The 26,127-nt window shown below is 44.9% G+C and overlaps 1 protein-coding gene across 1 annotated transcript; it reads left to right on the forward strand.

The window, feature by feature from the left end:
* Positions 1-272: 272 nt before the first annotated feature.
* On the forward strand, positions 273-25,743 carry WHAMM (WASP homolog associated with actin, golgi membranes and microtubules). The gene is made up of 10 exons (XM_083184010.1): positions 273-1,157; positions 9,510-9,683; positions 11,801-11,951; positions 14,775-14,944; positions 19,183-19,348; positions 20,661-20,839; positions 22,003-22,089; positions 22,225-22,320; positions 22,447-22,855; positions 24,569-25,743. The coding sequence occupies exons 1-10, from the start codon at positions 597-599 to the stop codon at positions 24,847-24,849; spliced, it is 2,274 nt and encodes a 757-aa protein (XP_083040136.1). The 5' UTR covers positions 273-596; the 3' UTR covers positions 24,850-25,743.
* Positions 25,744-26,127: the final 384 nt, after the last annotated feature.

Here is a 26,127-nt window from a genome sequence, read left to right on the forward strand (position 1 = left end):
AAGGCATAATCCCCCGCAGCAATGGGGCTTTGCTGCATATGAAAATGCGGTAAAAACCCCGAAAACGGGTTTTTTACCGCATTTTCAGCTTGCTGAATCTCGCCCACTGAGTTGTATGACAAAACCAAACTTTTTTTTATCGGGCAATGACAGTGGACGGAGGGAGCAGCCGCCCCACTTATCTGCTTGTCAGTGCGAGGCCGCATCATACAGGTGAGAGGTGACTGTCACCCACTGACTACAGCAGCGAGGTCACATGCTCACTGCCCGTCTCTCGCACACGGTGGCCGGGCTCAGAGGCAGCCAATGGCCGGGGACAGGGAAAGTCCCGGTGAGGCCGCTCCCCCTCCCGCTGTGTACATGTGAGCGCTGTGCGGCGGGGCTGGGGCATGGCAGCGAGGCCCTGTGAGTCGGGGAGAGTCTGCACCGAGTTGCTGCCATCATCACAGGACGGGTCAGGTCACCATGCCAGCAGCAGTGACACTCTGGGGCACCGCGTGACACGTCACATGTCGGGTTAAAGGGCTGCCTGCTGCGGTGACGTGCTTCCAGGCCAGAACAGGAGCCGGGGGCCGCCGTAACTCCGGGCCCCGGACATGGAGTGTGAGAGGATGGACAGCCTGGACGGCTGGGTGGCCGTGCGCCCCGACGTGTTCGAGGAGCCGGAGCCGGACAGACTGGGCTTCATCGTGGCCTGGAACCAGGTAGAGAGCAGGTTCGCCGTGACCTGTCACAACCGGAGCCTGCAGCGGAGGAGGCGGAGGGAGGAGGAAGCGGCCGGGGAGCAGAGTAGCTGGGCCGGGCTGTACTCCGTGCAGGACTTGGACCATATTCACCGGCAGCTCAGCTCGGTGTGCAGCCGCCTGCAGCACTGCTTCCCCCGCCTGCCGGACCCGCAGCCTGCCGGGAGTATGTGGACTCTGCTGTTCCCCGGAGCTCCGTCCTGGGAGGGCAGCTCGGAGGAGCTGGACGCAGTATGCCGAGCCCTGGAGGTGTACCTGGGCTACGCCATAGAGCAGTGCGGCCGCCGCATAGTGCTGGAGGTGCTCTTCCCCGAGGACGCAGAGGATGCGGAGCGCTACTATGAGGACATGCACGAGTTCCGCAGGAAGAGCCTGGAGGAGCAGGTGGCCCGCGCCAAGGAGAACCTGCGCATGGTGCGAGCATGATGGGGGGGGGGGCTCAGGTTGCAATGTCTGGGTATATTATCAAGGGAACAGCAGCCTGCAGAGTACATATGGCCATTCCTGTAGCATGGCACTTGTGTCCTACTCTCACCAATGCACACTCATCACTTGCCACAGACTTAGGGTCCATACACACGGGGCGACTATGCCCAGCGTGTATGGACAGCGATGATAGCGTTCATCACTGGGGGGGGGGGGGGGGGGACGACCGCTCAGTGCATACACACTGAGTGGCTTTCTCCGTGCCTGGCGACGCCAGCGGGGAGAGGACAGCTTTGCATATTGCAGCCGTCCTCAAAGCAGCTCATCTACTGGCGATGATGCGGGAGTGCGCAGCAGCGCTCATCGCCAGCGCATACACAATGGGCGGCTTTGAGCTAAAGGCCATTCAAACATGCTGTTTTGAGCGACTTTCAGCTCAAAGTCCCCCAGTGTGTATGGGCCTTTATACATACATTCATAGCACTACTATTATTCTTATACTGTGGTGCTGGTTATCCTCAACAAAACCTCTACAAATCTAATTTAGGCTACAAGTAGAGATGCCGATCCCTGGGCATTTTTTCATTCCCGGTATTGAGTTTGTGAATTTAGGGCCAGATGTATCAAGCTTCAAAAAGTGATAAAGTGGAGAGTGAAAAACAATCAGCCAATTGACAAATATTAGGTGCTGATTATCACTCTCCCTTTTATACCCTTTTTGAAGATTAATACACCTGGTCCCCCCCACTAACCCAAACCAGGTATTCTGAGCGCTGCGCAGGCCAATCCCATGATTTAGCAATGGGAGTGGAGTGGTGCGCTATCAATAGCGTCTGGCACTGGTTTGTCAGGCCCAAAATATATATATATATGAATATACAAACAAGAGGTGTGCCAGCGCTAGCTGTTCCAATGATTGAGACAAGACGGTTCTCAGGGATTGGTATTTAATTAATAACACAAATGATGTACGTCTATCACATAATAAATGAAAAAAGTGGGTACATAAAATATAAAAATTGAGCAATCAAGTGGAATATATCAGGGATAAAAATATGTTATTATATTGAGATCTCCAACTCTTGGAGTATTAGGATTGGGAATCTCTTATATATTTGGCTACATCTGTCACTCAAAGTGTGTGAGTGTGTGTATAACAGGAGAGACACATTGCTCTGTTTCTGGACTTCTCCCTTAATTAATGATTGCCAGCACCTGTGTTGAAGCACCTTTCTAATCAATTAATAACATGTGTGAAACAGGTGATGGCAATCATACATTATGAGGGAAGTCCAGAAACAGAGCAATGTGTCCCTCCTGGAGAGGGTCATGTTGGGAGGTATGTGACTGACTCACATGACAGAGAACCAGCCCAGTGAGCCCACAGTGCCAGACATCCTCTGCCTCTCCATGTTGCCCAGCAAAGACACTGCACCAGGTGAGCTCCCCCCGCCGCCCCACCCACGATGAGCGCCCCCCCCCTGTGACCCCCCTCCCACGATTCGCGGCACCCCCCCCACCGCGCGATTCGCGGCAACCCCCGCAATTCACGGCGACCCCCCCCCCCCCTCGGCTATGGTCAACAATGAAAAAGGTTGACATGAGATTTTGAGATTTATTTTTCATTTTTTGAATGTTCTCATATTCATTCTCATGTGTCGACATGGACACCAATGAAATGCCACACTTATGTCAACATTTACATGTGTTGACCTTTCTGTGTTGATTTTTTTCTTGTGGCGATTCGCGGCACCCCCCCTGCGACCACCCCCTCCCGTGATTCGCGGCACCACCCCACCCACGATTCGCGGGAACCCCCGCGACCCACCCCTCCCGCGATTTGCGGCAACCCCCCGTGCCCTCCCTCCTGCGATTAGCGGCAACCCCCGCGACCCCCCCTCCTGCAATTCGCTGCAACCCCCCGCGATTCGCGGCACCCACCCCGCGAACCCCCCTCCCGTAATTCGCAACCCCCCCTTGTGCGATTTACGCCCCACTCCTGCGCTTTGCGGACCCCCCGCCCCCTCCCGAGATTCACCGACACCTGCGCCCCCCTCCCGCAATTCTGCCCCCTCCCTCGATTCACGGCATCCCCCGTGCCCCTCCCACAATTCACGGCACCCCTGCCTCCCCTCTTTAGTCCCCCGTATGCCCACACACCCCTATCACTACCCAGCTTCCTGCTCTCCTGAACCATAACTTCCACCACTGGGGAGTCGCTGACGCTGTGTTGCCCACATACCCCTATCATGCCTCATAGCCCAGCCTCCTGCTTTCATGCACCCTAACTCCCACCCAGTAGGAGGAGACACTGACTCAGGGCCACCGTCCTGTACTGCCACGCTGGACCCTCACCCACTGGCAGAAGCTGCACTGTGTCTCCCACCCTCCTCTTTAGTCCCCCTTATGCCCACACACCCCTATCACTACCCAGCCTCCTGTTTTCCTGTGTTGTGACCTCCGCCAGTGGGGAGCCGCTGACTCAAAACACCCTACTATACTATTGCACACACACACCCACCCACAAATGTCACTGTACCATCCACACTATCAATGTACATCGTAAGGTGCGTACACACGGGGCAATATGATCGCTGGCAATATATTGCTAGCAATATATTGCTCAGCAATCATATTGCCCCGTGTCCCGTTTTCATCTGCGACCAGAGATGGTCGCAGATGAAAATTTAAACACTGCTGGGTGAAGAGGCAGGGGATGTCGCTGGTCGGAGGAGCATGCTCCTCCGACCAGCGACCATTCAGGGGCTGAAAACGGGAGCGCGCACCCGGCGATTTATCGCTGGTGCACACTCCAATCACTGGCAATATGGTCGCTCAGCGACCATATTCCCAGCGATTTCAGCCCCCATCGCCCCCGTGTGTACACAGCATTACTCTAACTGCTTTTTAATTAAACAAAACAATACACACCCCCTTCCAAATCATATGCCCTCTATTTAACACATTTCACTTATAACTCAAGTTGCAATACAGGCATCTTTCATACAATTCTAACCATATTTCTCACAATACAAACGTTCACAAATTAAGGGGGCGCAGCCCCTTACGACGGTGTGAAGAGCGCCCATAGGGCGCGATGAATCACCTAGATCAGGGGTGGGGAACCTCAGGCCCTGGGGCCGTATGCGGCCCCCGTAGCCGATGTGAGTGGCCCTCCCACCCGTTGCCAGGAGTCAAGTACAGGGGAATTCTCGCAAGAAGTAGGTAGTTCTTGCGAGATTCCTCTTAATTAACAGCAGCCGGAGACTGTCAGTCCTATTCAGTGGCAGCCACCAGAGCGTCAAATGGCTGCAGCAGGACAATTTGTAAGAGAAATTTTTACATATGGCCCCCGAAGGATTTTTTCCCCATACAAACGGCCCTTGGCACAAAAAAGGTTCCTCACCCCTGACCTAGATGATGAATATTACCATCCTTTTGTTATCTTCTGGATGATATGAGTCCAGTGAATGGTGACAACAGATGTCCTTGGTTGCCCTATATTTGCAAGGGCTCAGGCCTCCCGATTTGGTGTGCTTGTTGCTGGAATTAGGAATAATGCAGGTATCCCAAATATGCAAATGTCAAGTTCAGGCAGGAGTTTAAACGTCGGTGGGAGAGTGGACGGGTCACACTGGATGGATGGGTAGGTCCAAGGCAATTGGGTCAGCTCAACGCGTTTCCCCGGGTATTACAGTCCGGCTTCCTCAGGAGCAATCCCCGAGAACCGTCTTGTCTCAATCATTGGAACAGCTAGCGCTGGCACACCTCTTGTTTGTACAATCCCATGATTTCATGATCTAGGGCCAGATGTACTAAGCTTTAGAAGTGATAAACATCCAGCCAATCATCTTCTACCTGCCATGTCACAGACTGTGTTTGAAAAATGTCAGACAGGAGGTGATTGGTTGGCTGTTTATCACTTTCTATTTGATCACTTTACATCTCGCCCTTAATCCCAGGATTTAAATCCCGGCATGTTTAGGACCAAATCCGGGATTTGCCCCTAAAACCACCCATGATTGGCCACCCTAGCTACAACACGGTTACTTTCAGTTTCACTTTGCATTCTAGGAAATGATATGCCTTATTCTCGGCACAGTTACCTTTTACTTTTCCACAATTTAGATCTTCTAATCAGCTGCAAGGCTTTAAGCCATGTCCGAACTGTGATCGTCCAGCTGTTATGAAACTACATATCCCAGCATGCCTTGCTATAGTTTTAGCATTTCCAAATAAAAAAACTGTGGCAAGGCATCATGGGACTTGTAGTTTCACAACAGCTGGAGGGACATAGCATGCCTCCTTTTGTGAAAACAAAGCAAAACATGCCTGCTTTTGTGTATTTCTATATGTATATAGGGGTTAATTCAGACCTGATCACATTGTCGCGAATTCACATTCACAAGTTGCGAAAGGATTACAATCGGATATTTTCACTATTTCTGTAGCTATTTTGGCTCGTGCATGCTTGCTGCAATCTGTATGCATGTGCAGTCATTTGATAATCGAGCAGATTGCAAATTTGAACAATAGCAATCAGCTCTGAAACAGGCCCTGTACTAGATTTAATTAAAACAAGTTGAAGTTAGATTCATTAAAATGGTCCAAATATAATGTCAGTCAGCACTAACTTTGGTACTTGTGTATTATCACGGCACCCACGATGTGCATCGTAGGGCATCTCATTGCATCGTTTTTTAATTGTACAATCACCCTGATGGGTGCTTACAATGTGAAATGGCCCCCCATTCTCAACGCCACCCCCAGTATCAACGCCAACCCGAAGCGTGGCGAGCGCAGCGGTACGCGTCCTCCGACCTTTTCATACCCCAACCATCCACGTCGGCGTGGAGTCGATTTTAGATAGTGTGGCGAGCCACCGAGCCCGAAGCGTGGCGAGCATTACTTTACATGTATTCCGCTTCCCCTCGCGGGGCCCGCTGCTGCTCAGATGGACAAAGTTTCAGTTTTATTCAAACTGTTTTTAATAAAACTGAAACGTTGTCCATCTGAGCAGCTTCTTTATTGCTATGCCAGCAGTCTGAGTGCCACACCTCTACATTGTATATTGCACTATTTCGTGAGGGCAGCAGACCAAGACATCTACAGTTATTGAGAGTGCCAGACCCAACAATTTATTTATTTATATATATATATATATATATATATATATATATATATATATATATATATATATATATATATATATATATATATATATATATATATATATATACAGTCCAAGAGAACTGGCACTCCCGGGCTTAGGTGGAGCCTGGCGTAGCTTGCCCCGGTGCCTGCAGTTAGGAACCTTGCAGTCCCAATATACAAATACAGGAAAGAGGGCACTCGGGGACTCCAATTTGGTGAAAGCAGTGGACTGATTTATTAAACAGTCATATGCGTCGTCAACGTTTCGGGGTCGCCCCCGTCGTCAGGACTGTTACTGTCCTGACGACGGGGGCGACCCCGAAACGTTGACGACGCATATGACTGTTTAATAAATCAGTCCACTGCTTTCACCAAATTGGAGTCCCCGAGTGCCCTCTTTCCTGTATTTGTATGTGTATGTATATATATATATATGTATGTATGTATGTATGTATGTATGTATGTATGTATATATATATATATATATATATATATATATATATATATATATATATATATATATATATAATTTAATAGCTGATAGCTGCTTAAGCTGCCTTATGAGTACTGATAATCCTGGTGCCCTCCATTCTGCAGCACGAAGCCTGCTACAAATACAGTCCTGGGGGATGGAGGCGTTGAATAGCACAGAATTCTCAGTATATAAGAAATGATCAATCATATTTATTTTATTAAAAATATGGGATACGTAACCAGTCTGCAAGCAAAACCCTAAAATGTTTTACAGTGTGAGACTTTAGTATAATTAAAACTCCACTGTAATACTAGACTGCTAATAAAGGCTAAATACTAATAATATATTTATTTATTTATTTATTTTCATATACTCTTTTATATACTCTTTTGAAACTAGCGCTGAAGGTTCTTTACAGTAAGAACACATAATACAGTATAGAAACTACAGACATAACAACCATATACTGTACCTAGTGGATTGATTCTTAGGGGGAAATTTACTAAGATGTGAATTCTACTTCACATGTGATGTTGCTATGGGCAACCAATCAAAATTTACTTTTAGCACCCTCTAGAACAGGGGTGGCCAACCGGTCAGAGGTAAAGAGCCAAAAAAGATCTGTAGTCAAGCCAAAGAGCCAACAACATGCGCGCGTCGAAGGTGTGCACGCCCAAAAAAGAGGCGTGGTCTATTTGGAAGTATGCCGCACACAAAAAGTCCCCATTACACATGATGCTGCACACTGAATTGCCCATTATACATAAAGCTGCACATCATAATGCCCCTTACACATGATGCTGCACCCCGTAATGCCCCTTCACATGATGCTGCACACTGTAATGCTCCTTACACATGCCACACATTATGCAACACATAATACCCCCACATACTGCCACTAGTAGTGTCCCTTAATCAATGCCCCCAAAAGTGCCACTTACTGTAAATATTTATATGAGGTCAGCCCAGCCTTCGCTGCTGCAGGTAGAGACGGACAGCAGTGCAGCTGCATCTATGGGGAGAGGAGCAGAGCACTCTCCTGCTCCCCTCCTGGTGTCCCTTCCAGAGGACATTTCAAATATTGTGCGCACTGTTGTTGCGCCATGAATGATGGTCCGTGATGTCGGGGGAGCACGCCGGCATCACATGGTTAATGTGAGGAGAGGTGCAAGCTGGGAGAAGAATGGAGCGGAAGCTGCAGGCGTAGCGCTGCCTTGCTACCCGGCTACACCTCAAGCTAAGGTCAGCGGCAGCGCAGCTCTGAGGGTGCTGCCTTCCAGTAATAGCCGCATCGCCGGGCAGCATTGCGGCTTCCGTTCCAGTGGGAGCAGGAGCCGCACATTATCAGGGGGAGAGCCGCATGCGGCTCGAGAGCCGCGGGTTGGCCACCCCTGCTCTAGAAGATAGTAGGCCGGATCTGATTGGTTGCCCATAGCAATATAACATGTGAAGTAGAATACACATCTTAGTAAATGACGCCCTTATTCTCTACCTCCCACATTTTGCTCCCATCCCTTTTTCTTGAACCCCCAATCCTCTAGAGCTGGCCACACATCTAAAGATTATCTTTCCAACTGGTTGGAACAGTCAAAGATGACCATTCAGACAAGTTTTTAAAATGTGTAGACAGCATGGTTGAGATTTAATGCCGTCCGAGTTCAGCGGCAGTGCGAGATGTCCACCGAACTTGTACATTTTTTTTTTAAGGGGAATTAACTTACATGGCATGGTTTTGACTTGTAAGTTAATTCCCTTTTTAAAAAAAAAAAACATCTGAGTTCGGCGGACATCTCGCACTGGCGCTGAACTCGGGCGGCATTAAATATTTCCCCTTAAGTCTATACCAACCCACTTTTCCTTATGTCCTCAAGATGGGTGTCCGGACCCTAGGTCGACGATGCCTAGGTTGACATTAGGTGGACACCCTATGGTCCACAGTCAGTAGGTCGACACCACTGAATGGTTGACATACTCAGGGTCGACACAAGCTTTAGCTCGACCACTGGATGGTTGTCAGTCAAAAGGTTGACACAAGTTTTTCACCTTTTTTTTTTGCCGACCTTTGTCAACAGGGTATGGCGGGAGAATAAAGTGCTGAGCATAGCGAGGCACCCTGTCCGAAGCATGTGTCAACATTCGGGACAGAAAAAAGGGAAAACACTCGTGTCAACCATGGTCGACCTTTAGACCCTGTTGACCATGAGTATGTCGACCATTCAGTGGTGTCGACCTAATGAATGTTGACCTAGACATGGTCGACCTAGCATACCATAACCCTCAGGACGAAAGGAACAACCATCCAAGCCTCTCTAACGGTGGATAAACAAGCACAGAATAATCACAACAGAATCAAATATTACAAACATTTTTTTTTTTTTCATCTAATAACATTTTTTTTTTTTTTTTTTGATCCATTGGTTTTTTGGGGGATGGGGTGGTGTTGGAGGAGGCAGGTGACAGTTATTTATAAACAGATGTATATAAAATGAATTATCTTCATTGTCATATTTTACAACAGTTTAATTTTAAATTGAAGGCTGATCTGTATTGCCCTAAATAGTGTTAAATAAAATAGCAGGCGTACTAAATAAACAGTGCAAGTAAAATTCTTTTTACATTATGCCTTTGGGGGATTGTGTTAGATTTCATTTTTATGATACTAGAAAAAATCCTATTGACATTACTTTTAATATATTCATTTTTTTTTTTAGATTCTTCATCAGCACAAAAAAGCAGATAAAATGATGTGTTTACTTAAAGTTTATGAAGAAGAAGATGAAGCGTTTATGGAATTAGTTACCGTGGCAACCCAGTTCTACCAATACCTACTGCAGCCTTTCAGGGATATGCGAGAGCTGGCGATATTATACAAGCTGGAAATACTGGTAGGGAATTACTTGTATCTATTTTTAAGCGTTTTTATTGGAAATCCTTAAGAGATTTTTTTATCCAGAGTAGTTTGAACCAATTAAAGTCAAAGTGATTTATATTTGCAATTGTATTGCAGCCTGCGCTGCCTGAATTGCAAATATAAGGCACATTTTGACACTGATTCTGAGGAGCTAAAAAAAAATCAAGTAACTGTACCTGGACAAACCAGGATTCCAACATTAATCTTGCCCTACTAAAACACCACCACTTAGCTTCCTCTGCACCTTTTGTCAGTCTAAGGAGAACACTTTCAGCAGTTCATTGTCATCAGTAAACTGAAAAGCGTTATTTATTCATTTATTAACAGGTTCTTATATTGCGCAGCAAATCAGTGAAAAGTTCCTAGACTGTATTATTGTGTACGCTCACCTAGACGGTGGTATTGTGTACACACATCCGCCACCGCCCCGCACGGACCCCCGCAGCTCCCCACTCACCTGTGTCCGGGCAGCCTCCTGCTGTGCTGCCCGGACCATTGACCTCCTCCTCCCTAGCACCATACATCCCCTTCCGGGTGGAGGGAGGAGGCGGAGACCCGCAGCAGCTGGGCGGGGGTGGGGGGGGGGGGGGGTGTCTGGGTGGGTGGGTGTCTGGGTGGGTGGGTATTTGCTGTCCCCCAACTTATCTGCCCTTTGCGATACTAATCACATATGTTAAAGCATTTGCAATTAGTATCGCTGCGGTAGGCAGCAGAGGTGGGTGGTAAAGGGCTGTGAATGTTGTGCATCCTGCCCTTAGACATGTCTTGTGTACACCTAGGCAGCAGTCTTGTGTACACTTACCTAGGCAGTAGCCTTACAGATGTAGTCACACTCATCATTTCTCTCTAGCAAAGTATTGGCCAGCAGCCTGGCACACTGAGTTGCTATATGTGCACTCTCTTAGACCGTGGTCTTTGCGCAGAGCACACCCTCTGTTCCTGATCCTGGCATGCGTTGTACTGTTAAACCTGTTTGCAGACCTTTCATTCTAAATGGTCCATTTATCAATTAATATTTGTTTTTTAATCTTTTTGACTTTTTTTAACTGCAAATATTTAGTATCCTTCAAATGTATCACTGAGGGACCACAACAAATCTCTCCAATATGTACCGCATTCCTGTAGACAGCCACAACTCCCACATGTTTCTATGGGGGGTGCAAAGCTGTCTGATTTTTTTATTTTTACCAACTTTGGGATTGTGATCTATTTGAATATGGCAGTAGTGCTCTGTATACTTTAGTTTATAGCTGAGGTCCCCCCTCCCCATATGGGCTACACATCGCAAACCTAGTCAGCAGCGGGTTCCCCCTGAACCCTTCCCAGTGTGGCCGCAGCAAATGCGCAGTCAGCGGGACCACACATGCACACGAGTCCCATCAGTGAAAAGAGCACTTTCGAAGGTCATGCTTCTTTGGGAGTCCCTGTCCTTGTGCGTAGCAATTCATTGTGTAATGCTATCTTGGGGGCTTACGTTGTGTCCATATTATATTGCACATGCAGTGATTGATAAATGCCCACCTAAGTATCTTCCATGCCATCCTAATGAATGATAATCTTCTGTATTTGACTTGACTTTCTCATTTGGTATTCAGCATGCTACTTTTCTCTTTCCTTCTCACTTTTCTCTAATTAGGAGTTAATTGGTCTTTAGGCATTATGCTTGTGTATCTTGGGAATCTACCTCCATTAGTACTAGTCTACCCTATGGGTCCACAGCTCCTTAAAATGGACAAAATAACCCTGCTAGTCCAGTCGGTCTCTTCTCTTCTCAATAACTGCTAATGTGCAGTCCCATCAAAGTGTACCTGTCACCTGCACTCAGCAGTGACTGGAATTTGAGCTGAATCCATACACTTCAGAACGTAACCTTATTGGGAACAATGCATTGAAGGATGGTCATAAACAAGCATCATGGCTGGCGAGCCATGGATCGAATGCAACACCCAATATTAAACCAAATGGAAATGGTATTTCCGCACTGATACGGCTCCTGGGTGATATCTGTTCATGCTGCAAATACCTGCCGTACACTGTGTTTGGGCAGTGGAACACTGTATAAGTGATATTTTTCCATTTTTGTGTAAATAGAAATCCCTAGAACTGGATGATCTGGGTCCAAAACGCATTGAAGCATTGCAGAAGGAGGCTGATAAATGGAACGCAAGAGCAAAAGAGGCCGTGAGCTCCATACAGAGTGTGACTGTGAACTATTTCAAGGAGACGGAAAAAGCCCTGACTGGTAGGAAAACTGTAGTGGTTAAGAATTTTCTAGATACAGTAATGGTGCCGTCAGGCATATTCCCAATATGGCACATGTTGCAGACCAGGGAAACAAATGTACTGTATGTATAAAATGTACAAAATCGCTTATTTTTGCATTGTTATGTTTCAAGATGATTAACACTTTAAATGGAATAATTGTTTTGTATGGATGAAAAGTGAAGTTTCGTCTGTCTGTTCGTTTCCTAATCAGAATCATCTTTATTGGCCTGGTATACTTGCATATACTAGGAATTAGGTTTACAGTGCAGTAGCCAGAGAACAACAACAAGTGGGGGGTGGGACAGGTACAGTTTCACATAGGAATACCATGAAGGTCACAGTGTAAATTACACGTGGAGGATTTGAACTAGTCACTCGAACAAATGCTCAAGTGTTCAGGAGTTCAGCAGGAGGAAAAAAGCTTTTGGGGCTTCTGTTGGACCTTATGGGAACGGCCCTGTGTCATCTGCCTGATGGTAGCAGGTTGAGGGTGCTATAGCCAGGATGAAGCTGGTCCTGGACTATTTTAGTTGCCTGCTTTTTAGCTCTAGACAGGTACAGGTCATGGACAGTGGGGAGGTCCGCTCCGATGATCTTCTCTGCAATCCTGACCACTTTTTGAAGCCTGCGTTTATCTCTCTCGCTGGCGGAGCCATACCAGACAGTTATCAAGGAGCACAGAATCCACAATAGCGGAGTAGAAGAGGAGCAGGAGCTCCTGGGGGATGTTGAACTTCCTAAGATGTCTTCGTAAGAACAACCTCTGCTGCCCCTTACTGATGATGGCATCAGCGTCGTACCCCCACTTAAGGTCCCGGGAGATTGTGGTTTATCTGATTTATACCATTCTTATATTTTTAACCCAGAAATGATCGCAATTGGTGAATCTAGGATTTTTTAACGTTGTATTTTGCCAATCATCAGTGATCAGTGACTCTGATCATTGGATCACCATCAGGGCTTTGAGAATTTGGCCAATTGATGCATGGGCCACTTAACTGAGCCTAATCTTTTAGATTACGTGGGTTAATTTATTGGTTGCATGTGAACTCCTAGGTACTTCAAACCAAATACATTTGTATTTTGTGTAGTAAGGGCAATGAGAAATAAGGTAGGACTATACCTTGCAGTCTGGGGGAAAGTAAAATATACATCGCTAATATATATACATTATTTAAAAATGTGTACTACAACCAACTGAAGTACCACATGTCAGCATACTGTAGGTAAATGTGTGTATGTACAGTATGTTTATTAAAGTTATACTTTCACAGTGTGCATGTTTGTGTTTTTATTTGAATATTTGGTTGTACAATAGTGCCCTGCATACTGGTACTTGTGGTTCTCCAAGTACCAGCATGTGGGGGAGGCTTACTGGGACTTGTAGTTCCACAGCCAAACACCATATTTATTCTAACTTTAACACAAAAGCTATCAACTTGGCACCCACTGCCACTCTTATTTTAGGAGCATCGCATGGATCTGACTGTTCCGTGCGATGCTTCAGGACGGCCGGGTTTGGCTGCCAGTAAACTCGGCAGCCAAAAACAAATGACTTCACCATCCGGAAATACTAATCCAGAGAACATGACAGCTTTGTAAACAAGCTGCATTCTCGGACACAAACAGACCGTTCTTACACAGCTGAGCTGCTGATTGGCAGAAACTGACAATCTTAGTAAATTTCCTTCTGTATGTCTGTTATCAGGCATTTCAGGTGGACTGATGAATGCCCCAGTGTGTGTGTGTATCACAGTGTGTGTATATCCAGAAAAAATGGACAGTTCCTTTTCCAAATTTAGGCACATACACATTTCGTAATATACTGGCCCCATGTTTCACCCTTTTGTTGCTGGTAAATATTGGCATTGGGTTATCCATAAAATGCAGCTGTCACCTACACAGAATGGAGATGGTTGCTTAATTATTGAGAATACAGTATTCTCAGGCATGCATGTATTCATACTACTGTATGTGATCTTTTCCCCATCTAAAGTGACCCGGTGAAAGCAATTTGTTTGGGGTTTTGTTGAGCATACTGTGCCCAAACAGACTGGGTTTAGCCTTGTAAAGCAAGTAAACAAGCCTAAAATCCTTGTTAGCACATTTCATGCTCCTTACCAGAAACCATTGAATAGCAGCTGTCTGGTGCGCTATACTTACACAAGCAGCAGAAACAATTGAATCACCCCTATAAATTTAATGTAATATGAGCAAAGTCTCAAGTTATATCTATGCCATTGTTGTAATACCCATCATATACCATTAACTCTTAACAAAATAACTGTCAGGTCCAGCATTTTATTCATTTTGGCAGACCATTAAATCCTCATCAAGTGATGTACAGTAGCCAACAAAAAGTATTCCTTGTGCCCGGCCTCTGGAATAATAATATTAAGATTTTTTATTTGTTTTTTTTTCTGGTTGAGAAACAAGTCCCAAAATTGTTTAAAGGTGTCCATACACAGTACAATTATTGTATGCAATTTGGACTAGATCACATCACATAAGTTTTGCACGGGCCCTCATTCCTTTGACTGTCTGTAAATACCCAATTTGTTGTATCACTGTCTCCTATTGTAAAGCGCAACGGAATATGCTGCACTATATAAGAAACTGTTAGTAAATGCAATGAGATGCAATCTAGTACAAAAAGTATGTGCAGCCTATACTTTTTGTGCTGTGCGATGTGATGTGAGTGGGAGCGTGCATCGCATCACACCCATTAAATTGTACCGTGTATGGGCACCTTAAGGCTTTTGTGTTCCGTGAAAATTAGTGACGTTTATTTTTCTAACAGCAATGCAAAAACAAATGGAGCTGGATAGGAAGCGGTTCGGACAAACCACTTGGTCCTCTGTGCTGCCCAGACTGGAAAGAATCAAATCCATGTTGGCGAAGGAATCTCTCCAGCATATGAGATCAAAGGAGCTGTGCCTGAATCAGAAGAGGGCAGATATCAAGCGGAATGTAAGATTGTCCTTAAGTGGTTCTAAAACATTTTATGTGGTACTTTCTGAAATAATAATATTTGTACATTGCAGCTTAATAATTCAGTCTTTTTTTTTTGTTCTTTTACGTTTAGCAAATTAAATAAAAAAAAATTCTGAGTAATTAAAAAAAATGAAGTTTTTACGAATGCATCCCATCATAAGTATAGTTATAGCATATTTGACCTTTTCCGCTCAATAGAAAACTGCAATTCCATGGTTCAGCTAGATTTAACCCAGCTCATTGAGTGGAACTGGAGAGAGCACAAGGGAGACCTAGATTTAATAATTCAAAAGACAGCAGTTCTGAGAAGAGCTGTCCTTGGCGATCACTGCAGTTTTGGGTCCTGTTGTTCCGATGACCAGGATTGATGGCCTTAGTACCTGAGATAAAAAAAACAGTTGTTTGCAAGGTGTTGGCTGCATTTTCCCTTTTGGTACAACACACTCACAAACAAACTTTTCAAAGCACAGGTGCAAAATAATAAGTAATAGTAATGTAGGAAGGGGATGGTGCTATGTGTGACATGTGGTTCTCAAGCTACTAATTGATCTCCTTGAGGTTGAGGGTTATGTCCAGATCCCTGGAAGTACAATAAAAAAATAAGGTAGATCCAAGTGCTACACCCCTGTTTGTGGTTTGTTTAGATGAATTCAACCATAGTCAAAATTGCTTAGAAGGTTAGTAAAGATTGCTGTTAAGATTAGACAAATCGCCCTATAATATCGCTTAGTAAAAAAGAGTTACCAGGCAAGAATATTTTGATTAGATCGCTGGCTGTCTAGTCAAAATCGCTGCTATTCACTGCTGAGAGAGATATTCACTAGGCGATCTGACATGAATACCAACCAAGTATGGTAATTCTAGTATAGTCAAAATCGCCCATAGACAAAATCGCTTAGGGGCGCATTTATCAACATATTGCGATGCCGGCGCAGTGGCATCGCCGGACATCGCATTGTGGTGTTGAAGTACACCGCCTGAATGTATGATTAAAAGGGCGCAGGGAGAGGGCCCCGAAAGGAGCCTGTCCCAGCTAAGCCCTGACCCGGAAGCCGGGGGGGGGGGGGGTTTATGCGCTGACCCCGCCGACCCCTGTGACCGTACTGCCCCGCTCGGCAGTGCAATCCCGTAGCCATAGTCTACAATGGACTATCACCATCCCAGAATGGCGATAGCCCAGGGATGCGAAGCCGGGCTGCCCGATGTTAATACATCGGGCAGCTTCGCATCCCCCATAGAAACCTAATCAGAGATTCCTGCTGCGGTCCCCCTTTGATACATTTAGGAGATACTTAATATTTGAGGCTAAACCCCGAAAACTGGGGGTTTTCGGGGATTTAGCCGCAAATATGGTTTGATAAATGGGCCCCTAAGTCACAATCACTGGTGCATTCAGTTAAACTAACTCACTGGCAAAAATCGCTCCGTGTGTATACTCCTTAACTCTATCTGCACATGTTACATCTGCCCCACCTGCAGTGCACATGCTTTTGTCCATTAGCAAACCAAATGTGCTTTGCGAGTGAACCTGAATCACCCCCTGAAGTTGTTATCATAGCAAAGGCTGTAACTCTTTTCCTGGGACACTGGAGCGTTCTGGGTAGATGGGCCATGCTGTGTGTAAGCAGATCAGTCAGTGTATGCTGAAGGACAGACATGTGGCTAAATACTAGATCGTTATCCTAAGACACAGTAGAGCAAAGGACATGATTTAAATAAGATAATCGTTTTATATAAAGGGAAGAGACAGGAGTGTCTGTGCCACTGCATCACATAGTTCAAGATGACAGTATTTTCCTGCCAGAGCAGGTTGTGTTATTTCCTGGGAGTTAGAAGAGCAATGTCAATGATAAGGGTACATAGTTCCAAGTATTGTTTTCATTTTCTTCCTTCATACACATGTGCGCAGGATCAGATAGAGAAGAGGGAAGTCACCAGCAAGTGCGTGAATGGTTAACGTTTAATACAGAGGAAATATTGCAGAGATTATCCATCATAGTAGTGTAGACCTTTCCTTATTAAATACCCCCAAGTGCAGGAAATCTCACCTTCTAGGGTCCTTACAGATACCTTACTGCCAAGTGCAGTGCTTCACTTGGGAAGCAGTACAGATCTTTCGATTGCCGGACTGGGCCAGAATTCTAAACTGTATGGAATCACTGTATGTATTGCAGCATTTAAAGAGGCCTTCTATTGTTCCACGTTTAATGTCCCTAGCTACCATTCCTAGGAAGTGCTGCGTAGCAATAAAGGGATATGGTCACTAGGTCGACATGATTGAAGGTCTACATGCATGAATGTCAACATGGGCTAGGTCAACAGAGGCATTATGTCAACACAACCATTAGGTCGACATAGGGTATTTCATGCTCCACCATCCACTAGGGCAGTGGTTCCCAACCTTTTTTCTCTCCCGTACCCCTTGATTAGGCTTTTCATTGATGAGTACCCTCTCCTCGCAATTTAAAATATAGACAGTACTTATGAGTGGAGTGGAAGTGAGCGGTATGCCTATCCTTATGCATGTTCTTATATTAAGGAGTAGTGGACAGGAATCATGCCCTTCCGTGTCTGGCCGCTGGTTGTGTATTGTCTCCAGGATTCCCACTTACACCTGTAGGATTAATGCTGCTGCTTCTTCCACCCATGTCAGTGCAGGGCAGATGATTGCTGATGTCTGAGGGCAGCATGGGAAGCTCCCATTGGATTGCTGGTCAGGCGAAAGCACAATGAGACGCTGAAGACAGAACCGGAAGTGACACAACATGGTTCTTCTCCATAGCAATGGGTCTTCTTCTGCCATCAAAAGACTTTTTTTCATCTTCCGCCATTACCAATATTATTTTCAAGTACCCCCAACTGGTCTGCAGAGTACCCCCAGGCAGGGCTATTTTTGTGTAGGCTCTAGCAGGAACTGTGGCCCTTATTCTAGTTCACTCTTTCTGACAAAATATTTCTTAGATGGACAAAACCATGTGCACTGCAGGTGAGGCAGGTGTTACTTGTGCAGAGATAATTAGATTTGGGTGGGGTTTTACACCTGCCTCACCTGCAGTGCTCATGGTTTTGTCCATCTAAGAAATATTTTGTCAGAAAGAGTGAACTAGAATAAGGGCCACAGTTCCTGCTAGAGCCTGCACAAAAATAGCCCTGCCCCCAGGGGTACTAGTACCCCAGGTTGGGAACCACTGCACTAGGGCATGGGTCCTCAAACTGCGGCCCTCCAGATGTTGTGAAACTACAAATCCCAACATGCCTTGCCACAGTTTTGCTATAAGGGAGTGTTAAAACTGTGGCAAGGCATGCTGGGATTTGTAGTTTCACAACATCTGGAGGGCCGCAGTTTGAGGACCCATGCACTAGGGTGTGGTGTGGGAATAAAATAGTGTGCTGAGCGGTGCACTTTTTTAGCGTCCATGTCGACTGTGTTGACATTCGAGTAAAAGAAGTGAAAAACACCATGTCAACCTTTTTAAATGTCGACCTTCCCCATGTCGATCTAATGCTTGTGTCGACCTAATTACCCTGCTGTCCTGATCCATGTCAACCTTCATGCATGTCGACCTAACGCTTGTAGACCTAATGTCTGTCTATCCTATGATCCATACCCAAATAAAATACACTATGCGATTTCCGGTGGATCGGGCCGAGAAATCAGGTGAAATTGACCCAAATAGCATGTGTGTGATGTGCCGTCCCGTGTGCATCAGATTGGAGCCGGATATCATACATGCTGCGTCTCAAGGGGGATTGGATGCGACTTCTCTGAGGGGAGAAGTCACACAGTGTATGGGGGCCTATAGGGCAGTATTTGCATTAATCGGGTCTGTAAGTAAAGTTTGGGATTGTTTCTCTGGTGTATATCCACTTTATGTAAGACGTTGTGATATGAAACTCAAAACAGGGACACAACATATTCCAAAAATCTTCATATCATTTTATTTAGGTTATTTGCAAACAAAAGAACGATAAACTTGATCGGTTATTCCTACATGTAGGACTAAGTACTAAACACTAACAAATGAAATGTGCGCTGCATAACGTTTGATCTCATAAATTATGTAGTAATGCAAGTAGCAGTGAGTACACTAAAATGTATATGATTTTCTATAGAAGTGATCCCGGTTATTGCTTTCACCACCTTATACTGTATATGTGTAACTAAATACGTGCTTTGCGTATATACTAGTTGTATAACGTACTTGACTCTGCAGATGAAGAACCTGATTGAGACTGAAGGGGCCATGGCACTGGTGGATGAGCTGGAGCTGCAGTACTACGAGACACAACTTGAACTGTATGACGTTCAGTTTGAAATACTAAAGCATGAGGAAATGTTGCTTCTGGCAGAACTGAATGCACTGCGGAGACAAATGAAGGGTAATCAATGTCCTCACATTGTGTTCACGTTTGTGCTGAGAGCTAGGAGTGTTCTGCAAAGAGAAACCACAAGGAACAGATATTTTTATTATGGGAGTACAGGTATTGGGTCTGGGAAGCTTGAGGTTTGGGGTATTCAGGATAAAGGGGCTCTTCTGTAAATTCGATAAGTTACTGTATGGGGTCTACACACATAGCGCTGTGTGCTGAGCGATCTGTCCCGACCGATTAATAACCTGCATTCTGGTTATTAATTGCTGGGAGATAGCCACACATGGGACCGCTCATCGCTATGGCCCCTGCATGGCTGTGAGCCATCTGTGCAAAGACAGTTAGCAATGGCTTGACACCAGGCGGTTATTTGGGGGCGGTAAAACACAGGCATTCCCCGGCGGTTGGGAGAGAGGGCTGCTGGCGTCAGAAGTGGCCTCTTCTTCCTACGGCCATCAAACTGCCAAGTCCGGGCCTACTCACTCCTGTGAACAGAGGGGAAAACCATTCTGAATGGTTTTTCCCTCACGTGCACATCTACAAACAGCTGTGCAGAGCGGCGTTTACCTGATCGCTGGGCTCTAATGATTCGCAGCCCATTGGTCCGATTTGGGCCCATTGTAACTGTACAGGATGATTTCCTACTAGCGCCAGTTACACACCTTGGCCAAACACAATCATGTTTCACATGCAGTGATAACAGCGCAAGTTCAAAAGTCTGTGGATATAAGGCTGTTGGTACAAATTTCCATATCCATTTATATGCTTCGCTTGCAGAAGACCTGGCTCTTATCAGACACAGCAGCTGTCACTTGTGCAGAGCGGACCCCAGCAAAAGCATCACTACATGTTACCTGGAAGAGTGATTCCAGCAGCCGACCTGTTCCCAGGGACATCTGTGCTTGTGCAGGCTGAATATCTCTGTTTTTGGTGCTTGCATTGTAAATCATTGTCAGCACATCTTGCAATTTGAGATTGAACATGAGCAATAGCCTGCAGGACATGCTATGTGCTGTCCTATTGCTGTATGCGCTTATTTATTCATGCCCACTCAACAAAAGAGTCCAGTGGTTATGTGTAAATGAAGCGTCTACTGATTGCCTGAAATCACAGTGGCCCACTTCAATAACACTGGTTAGAAACACTATAGCTACACAGAATATGTTAGGCTATGAAAACGCCATTTTACAGTATGTGTAACCATCAGTATTCATCGGGAAATGTGTAAGGACAGTGAATACGATATGCCCGAATGATATTTATAGGGAGATCAGAAGGCACTGTACACCAGTACATATGTATTCTACATCTGTGGTTACAGAGAAACAGGAGGAGGTTGTCTACTATGATACCTGTGAAGATCCCCAGGAACTACAAACTTCTGAGCAGTCAAATAACATTCACAGTTCTATGTACGTGACGCTCCGAGGGAAGTCACAGCAGCTGGAGTCTAAACGGGGCGATATCTGTGCAAGACGTGCTCTGCTGCGGAACAAAAAAGTAGGTGATCATTTCCATACTGTAGGTAGCCACACACACAAAGGCAGAAGTTGGTTTGACAAAAGTAACCCGATCTAGACCGTATCACTAGCACAGGCCTGATTGTTAATGTATAAGATACCTAAATACTGTCCACATTATAAATGACGTGGTGCAACAATGGTCTTGGGTCCAGTCCCATGCAGGTTTTCAACAGGAAATTATTTATAGTTGTTTGGTTTGCGAATACATTTCGGGGGCCGTGTCATTGTTTTGGGTACCAGGGTTGTTTAATTCACATCACCATATGAGTAAGTACTGCATGATCAGTAACTACTTTACATTTATTAGTTTTGGAATGCCTTATTTATTCTAACCTTCATTGCTCCCCCCTATTAAACATTTACAACAAGCTGTGTAACCCTTTTGTAGTAAATGCAGGGGTACAGATTGTCCCCCTCAATTAATGGTGGTAATATGTACCTCTATTTATCAGCAGTTTTACAAGCCGTACTCTTAGCAGTGATTTACAATAGTGGTACCTGCATAATACACAAATGGGGGTATCCAATTGGTCATGCTAATTTACCACACAGCAAACACAGACTTTTTAGCCCAATAATATTATCGAGCTCTCCAGGATTTGTGTTATCGCTGAAAAATGGGTCTCTGAGGGTGCCGATAAGTGCCGGCTGATGGGGCAAATTTGCCCTTGGAAATCCATAAACAGCAGTTATTTAATGCAGTTAAAAGGATATCCCCCAAATATTTATTTTTTTCTCTTTACGGTCTTGGCTCAGGTTCATTCAGTACTTGAAACCAAATGTTAAACTTCAAAGACATGTAAATAATTGTTTTCTTCTCATAATAATACTTTATACACTATGGGCCTGTTTCAGGGTTATACACACATTAGTGCAGTTGAGTGATTGTGTGATACTGCAAAACTTTGGAAATGCGTATGTTATCCCCATTGTATGCAACAAAGGTGCTAGTACACACGGGGTGCAGAAGGTAGACATCTCACATTCTGGCGCAGGTATCTCCAACAAGGGGAAGGCTAAAACTAGAATTTGCATATTATAAAGGGCGTGACTCTGCAAACAAATCAAAGCAAACCCTAGAATTTTCAGTGTAGAACAAGGAATGTGGTTTAATTCTTGCGTGCAATTTGCTGCCTTTAGGAACAGTGTATGGAGGCACAGGAGCTTAAACAAAAACAGTACCAGGAGTCCCAGAAGCAGCTCCAGCAGCATCACTCCGCACAGATGGTGAGTGCTGAGCCTATGAATGGTCTGTTTTCACTTGTCTGATTTCATGCCAACCCTTAGTGCTAGTGAAGGATTCTGTACCATTTAAAACAGTGTGTGGGAGACCCTTTAACAGTGCTCTTTGTGTTATGACAGAAAAAAGACAAAAAAAAGGAAGAGGCGAGAGAGAAAAAAGAATGGGTCAATCAGGAACGTCAAAAAACACTACAGCGATTAAAAAGCTTTAAAGATGTGAGTGTTTAATTGCAGTGTTCATGTTGTGCACAGTCATGTTTAGTGGAATGAGAATGAAAAAAATAGAAATTGGAGCAAGGGCAGTATTAGTTAATGGAACATTTCTTGTATTCTGTTTCCTAGAAAAACGAATCGAATGTCGTATTGAAAACTTCACGAATACAGTCTCGTTTATCCATCAAATCTCCCGAGAGCATAAAATCCACCTGTACGGTAAAGGGGCACAGAAGTCACCCAGCAGATATCCCTGTGCAGATTTTTGTTCAGAAGGGAAATTTGGAGCTTGGAAATAGTAATGATTCTACACCAGCCAATCACTTTCCACCACCACCCACTGTGCCGCCACCTCCACCTCCTCCACCAGCTCCACCTCTTCCTCCACCACCACCACCTTTACCACCCTTCACTGCTCTTGTGGGAGGCCCAGTTCCACTACCTCGTGCAGTAGAGACTCTAAAACCTAATGAACCTCTAATGTTGGTAGAGAAAACCAAACCAGCCATATCAAAAACAAACTTGAACCAACATTCAGGTACGGAATGCTATGCAAGTATAATATCCCATCAAGTAATATTTCATTTAACACTGATCGTTGACTGAATAATAATAAAAATTACAATTTACTAAGATTTCACATGTGATATTGCTATGGGCAACCAATCAGATCCCGTCTACTATTTTCTAGAGGGTGCTAAATAAATAAGTAAATTCAGTTTGGTTGTCCATAGCAATGTCACATGTGAAGTCTATTTCCCATCTTAGTAAATTTCCCCCAATGTTCTTCTGAAAGTAGACCTGCCAAAACATTCAATGTTGGCTATAAAACCTCACACAATGATTTTCATCCTGCTGCCATTTTTCCTAGGACAGAGGTCGTTTTTCTTATAACAAAATCAGATCTGGCCAATCTGTGAATTCCCAGCTATTGTGAAACTACAAGTCCCAACATGTCCTGCCACAGATTTGTTATTAGAGAATACTAAAGTTGTGGCAGAGCATGCTGGGATGTGTAGTTTTACAACAGCTGGAGACCCACAGGTTGGCTACACCTGCTCTTAATTTTACAAGAATCAGTTTCCACACTCACCAAGGGCCAGAAGTATCAAGCTTCAAAAAGTGATCAAATGGAGTGTGATAAAGAGCCAGCCAATCAGCTCCTACCTGTCATGTTACAGGTAGGAGCTGATTGGCTGGTTGTTTATCACTCTCCATTTTATCACTTTTTGAAGCTTGATACATCTGGCCCCTTGTCACATGATGGCAGTGACAAAAGCAGCAATTTGAAACTGAATTACAAAATATCTGTACTGACTGCTCCTCCTTGAAGACTTTAAGGCGTACTGTATATCAGTGCTGTGTACACACCAATACAGAATGGCTATATTTTTTATGTAGTGTATATATATGATATACGGTTGATGGGTCAACAGTGGTCGACACCATATGGTCGACATAGACCATAGGTTGACGTTGGACTTTTATACTTAACCATTCACGTGGACTATGGGAATAGTAAAGTGGAGCGAGCAGGCATAGGGCCCAAAGCATGGCGAATGGTACACTAATTGGGTCCAAGTGCTCAGGTGTTGACATTGACTCCCAAAAACAACAACTCAAGTGCCGACCTTTTCATGTGCCGACTTTTTTTCCCTAATGTCTTGACCAAGACACTGTCGACCCGTTATACCATAGTCCTATATATGGCCTAAAATGTGCTGTAGAAGACTGCTTCTTCTCTGCTGTGCAGCTTGGGGTATTGCTTCTCTCCGTTTATTTGCCTTATTCCATGTAGATTCAGCCTATAGCAATGCAGAAGTGAGGTGCACCAAGATACCTATTACAGCACATTCTCTGCAGCATATCAGCAGTGCTGCCCAAAACTGTGATACCTTGGTGGATGTTACATGTGATCACTAATCTATGCACAAGCAATGTTTTAGAATTGTATTGGTAGCATGGCCTCTCTTCCTGAGTAAAGTGCTCCAGCTGCCTCAGATGTGATGGGTGCCTTCTCCAGACAAGTTTCAGCTCTTTCCATGTTCAATAGAGTTCCGGGCTCATAGAAGGCCACTTCAGTATAGTCCAATATGCTGTTCTTGTGCATTATTGGGGGCTTTTTGCTGTGTGTTTCAGTCATTATCTTGTTAGAGGACCCATGACGTGCAAGGTATCTGACACACATGTTGCACTCCATATATATATATATTATATAATAATATCTGCCTTTCTTTATATCTTATTCTAGGTTCCATGGAAGAAGTGTTGGCTTCACTGAAACGAGGGGAACATCTCCTACATAAGGTGGAGCAAACACAGGTGCCTGTTGGCAGCATAAGAGACAACATACTAACTGCTATTAAACAAGGCGTAAAACTGAGGAAAGTCAGCAAAGACATTGTGAAGAAAGAGCAAGAAAGTGAGCTAGAGCAGAGTATTAAGGCAGCCATGCAGAGAATGAAAAAGGTATCCTCGGAATCTGAAGACGAAGAGAAGAGCGAATATTTAAGTGGTGAATGGGACACATAATGCCCCTGAGCAGAAGTATGACCTGCCTTTTACTCAAACTTCTCTATTGAACAATAATCGGGGGCACTGGAGCAGCTCCTGCTTGTTCGCTAATGTCTGCGTGATGCCACTGCTCACATCAGGCAGCATCCATTGTGTGCTTGGACTGACAAATACATAATCCTACAAATAACAGCGCTGCTCTCCATTTCTCCTATAGCATATCTCATGTTACTGGATGATTACACACATACACCTGTTATTACAGAAATCTGCCCACTACAGATATGTGACTACTGCACAATGTGTGAAGACTCCTGTAGTAGGCGTCTTGTCATTTCTTTTTATAATATATTATGTTCCAAATTATTGATATGCACTGGACACTTAGCTAAGATAGCTATTTTATTATAATACAGAATTATTAGTTAATGGTGAGTTGGATCATTTTTAAAGGGCTAATTCATGCCAATTGCAGATACATCACATATTCAAAGACTTTTTGTAGCATTCTCAAATGTATCTGCAAAAGTTAATTTCATGACATCACTTGTAAGCAGTATTGCTGTATGTAGCAGAGCCCAATCTCTACTGTTCCTGTGCTCTTGTTCTAAGATTCTAACAGACTTTGTGGGTTGCATCTCATTGTGCTTAGCTGGCACAATCCAGACTCCCACAAAGGTGAGATGTGCTGCATTGTGCCTCACTAACACCAGCCAATCAGGGACATTTACGGCATGAAGGAGCCTGTGCCTGCCCATTCTACCCTGAACACACATGTGCATGTGCGGAAGGTGACAAATCTGAGCTGAACGGGCACACAGCGCAATTGTCACTGGATGTTTTGCCATTCAAGATGATTTTTGAGTTTTGGAAGATGTTCGGTAGTTATGGTCATTAAATGATTAAATCACAGTTGTCTTGTGTAGTGTATCATTTACAGCGCAGAGCTTACTGAAATAACTTTGGGATTCGCACACAGTCAGAGATGGCCGACTCAGTTCATGGTACCGCTAATGGTGCGCACACACGGCAGCGATATATCGGTTGGTGATATATTGCTCAGTATCCCGTTTGCATCAGCGACCAGAGATGGCCGCTGATGAAAAAGAAACGGCCGGGGGAGCCCGGCAGTGGAAATCCGCTGGTTGCAGGAGCATGTTCCTGCGACCAGCGATCACTACGAGGGAAAAAATGGGAGCGCGCACCCTGCGATATATCGCCGGTGCACACTCCCATCGTGGGCAATATGGTCAATTAGCAAAAATCGCCCCTTGTGTATGCACCTTTTCACTTTGT

Source organism: Crinia signifera, chromosome 4 (genome assembly GCF_055691185.1).
Source record: "Crinia signifera chromosome 4, ASM5569118v1, whole genome shotgun sequence".
Taxonomy (NCBI): Eukaryota; Metazoa; Chordata; class Amphibia; order Anura; family Myobatrachidae; genus Crinia; species Crinia signifera.

Excerpts from the sequence above, each read along its gene's own strand:
- WHAMM (XM_083184010.1), top strand. The coding sequence starts at position 597 with ATGGAGTGTGAGAGGATGGACAGCCTGGACGGCTGGGTGGCCGTGCGC. Across the intron at positions 11,952-14,774 it reads GACGGAAAAAGCCCTGACTG|CAATGCAAAAACAAATGGAG; the intron begins GTAGGAAAACTG and ends TTTTTCTAACAG. Across the intron at positions 22,090-22,224 it reads AGCATCACTCCGCACAGATG|AAAAAAGACAAAAAAAAGGA; the intron begins GTGAGTGCTGAG and ends GTGTTATGACAG.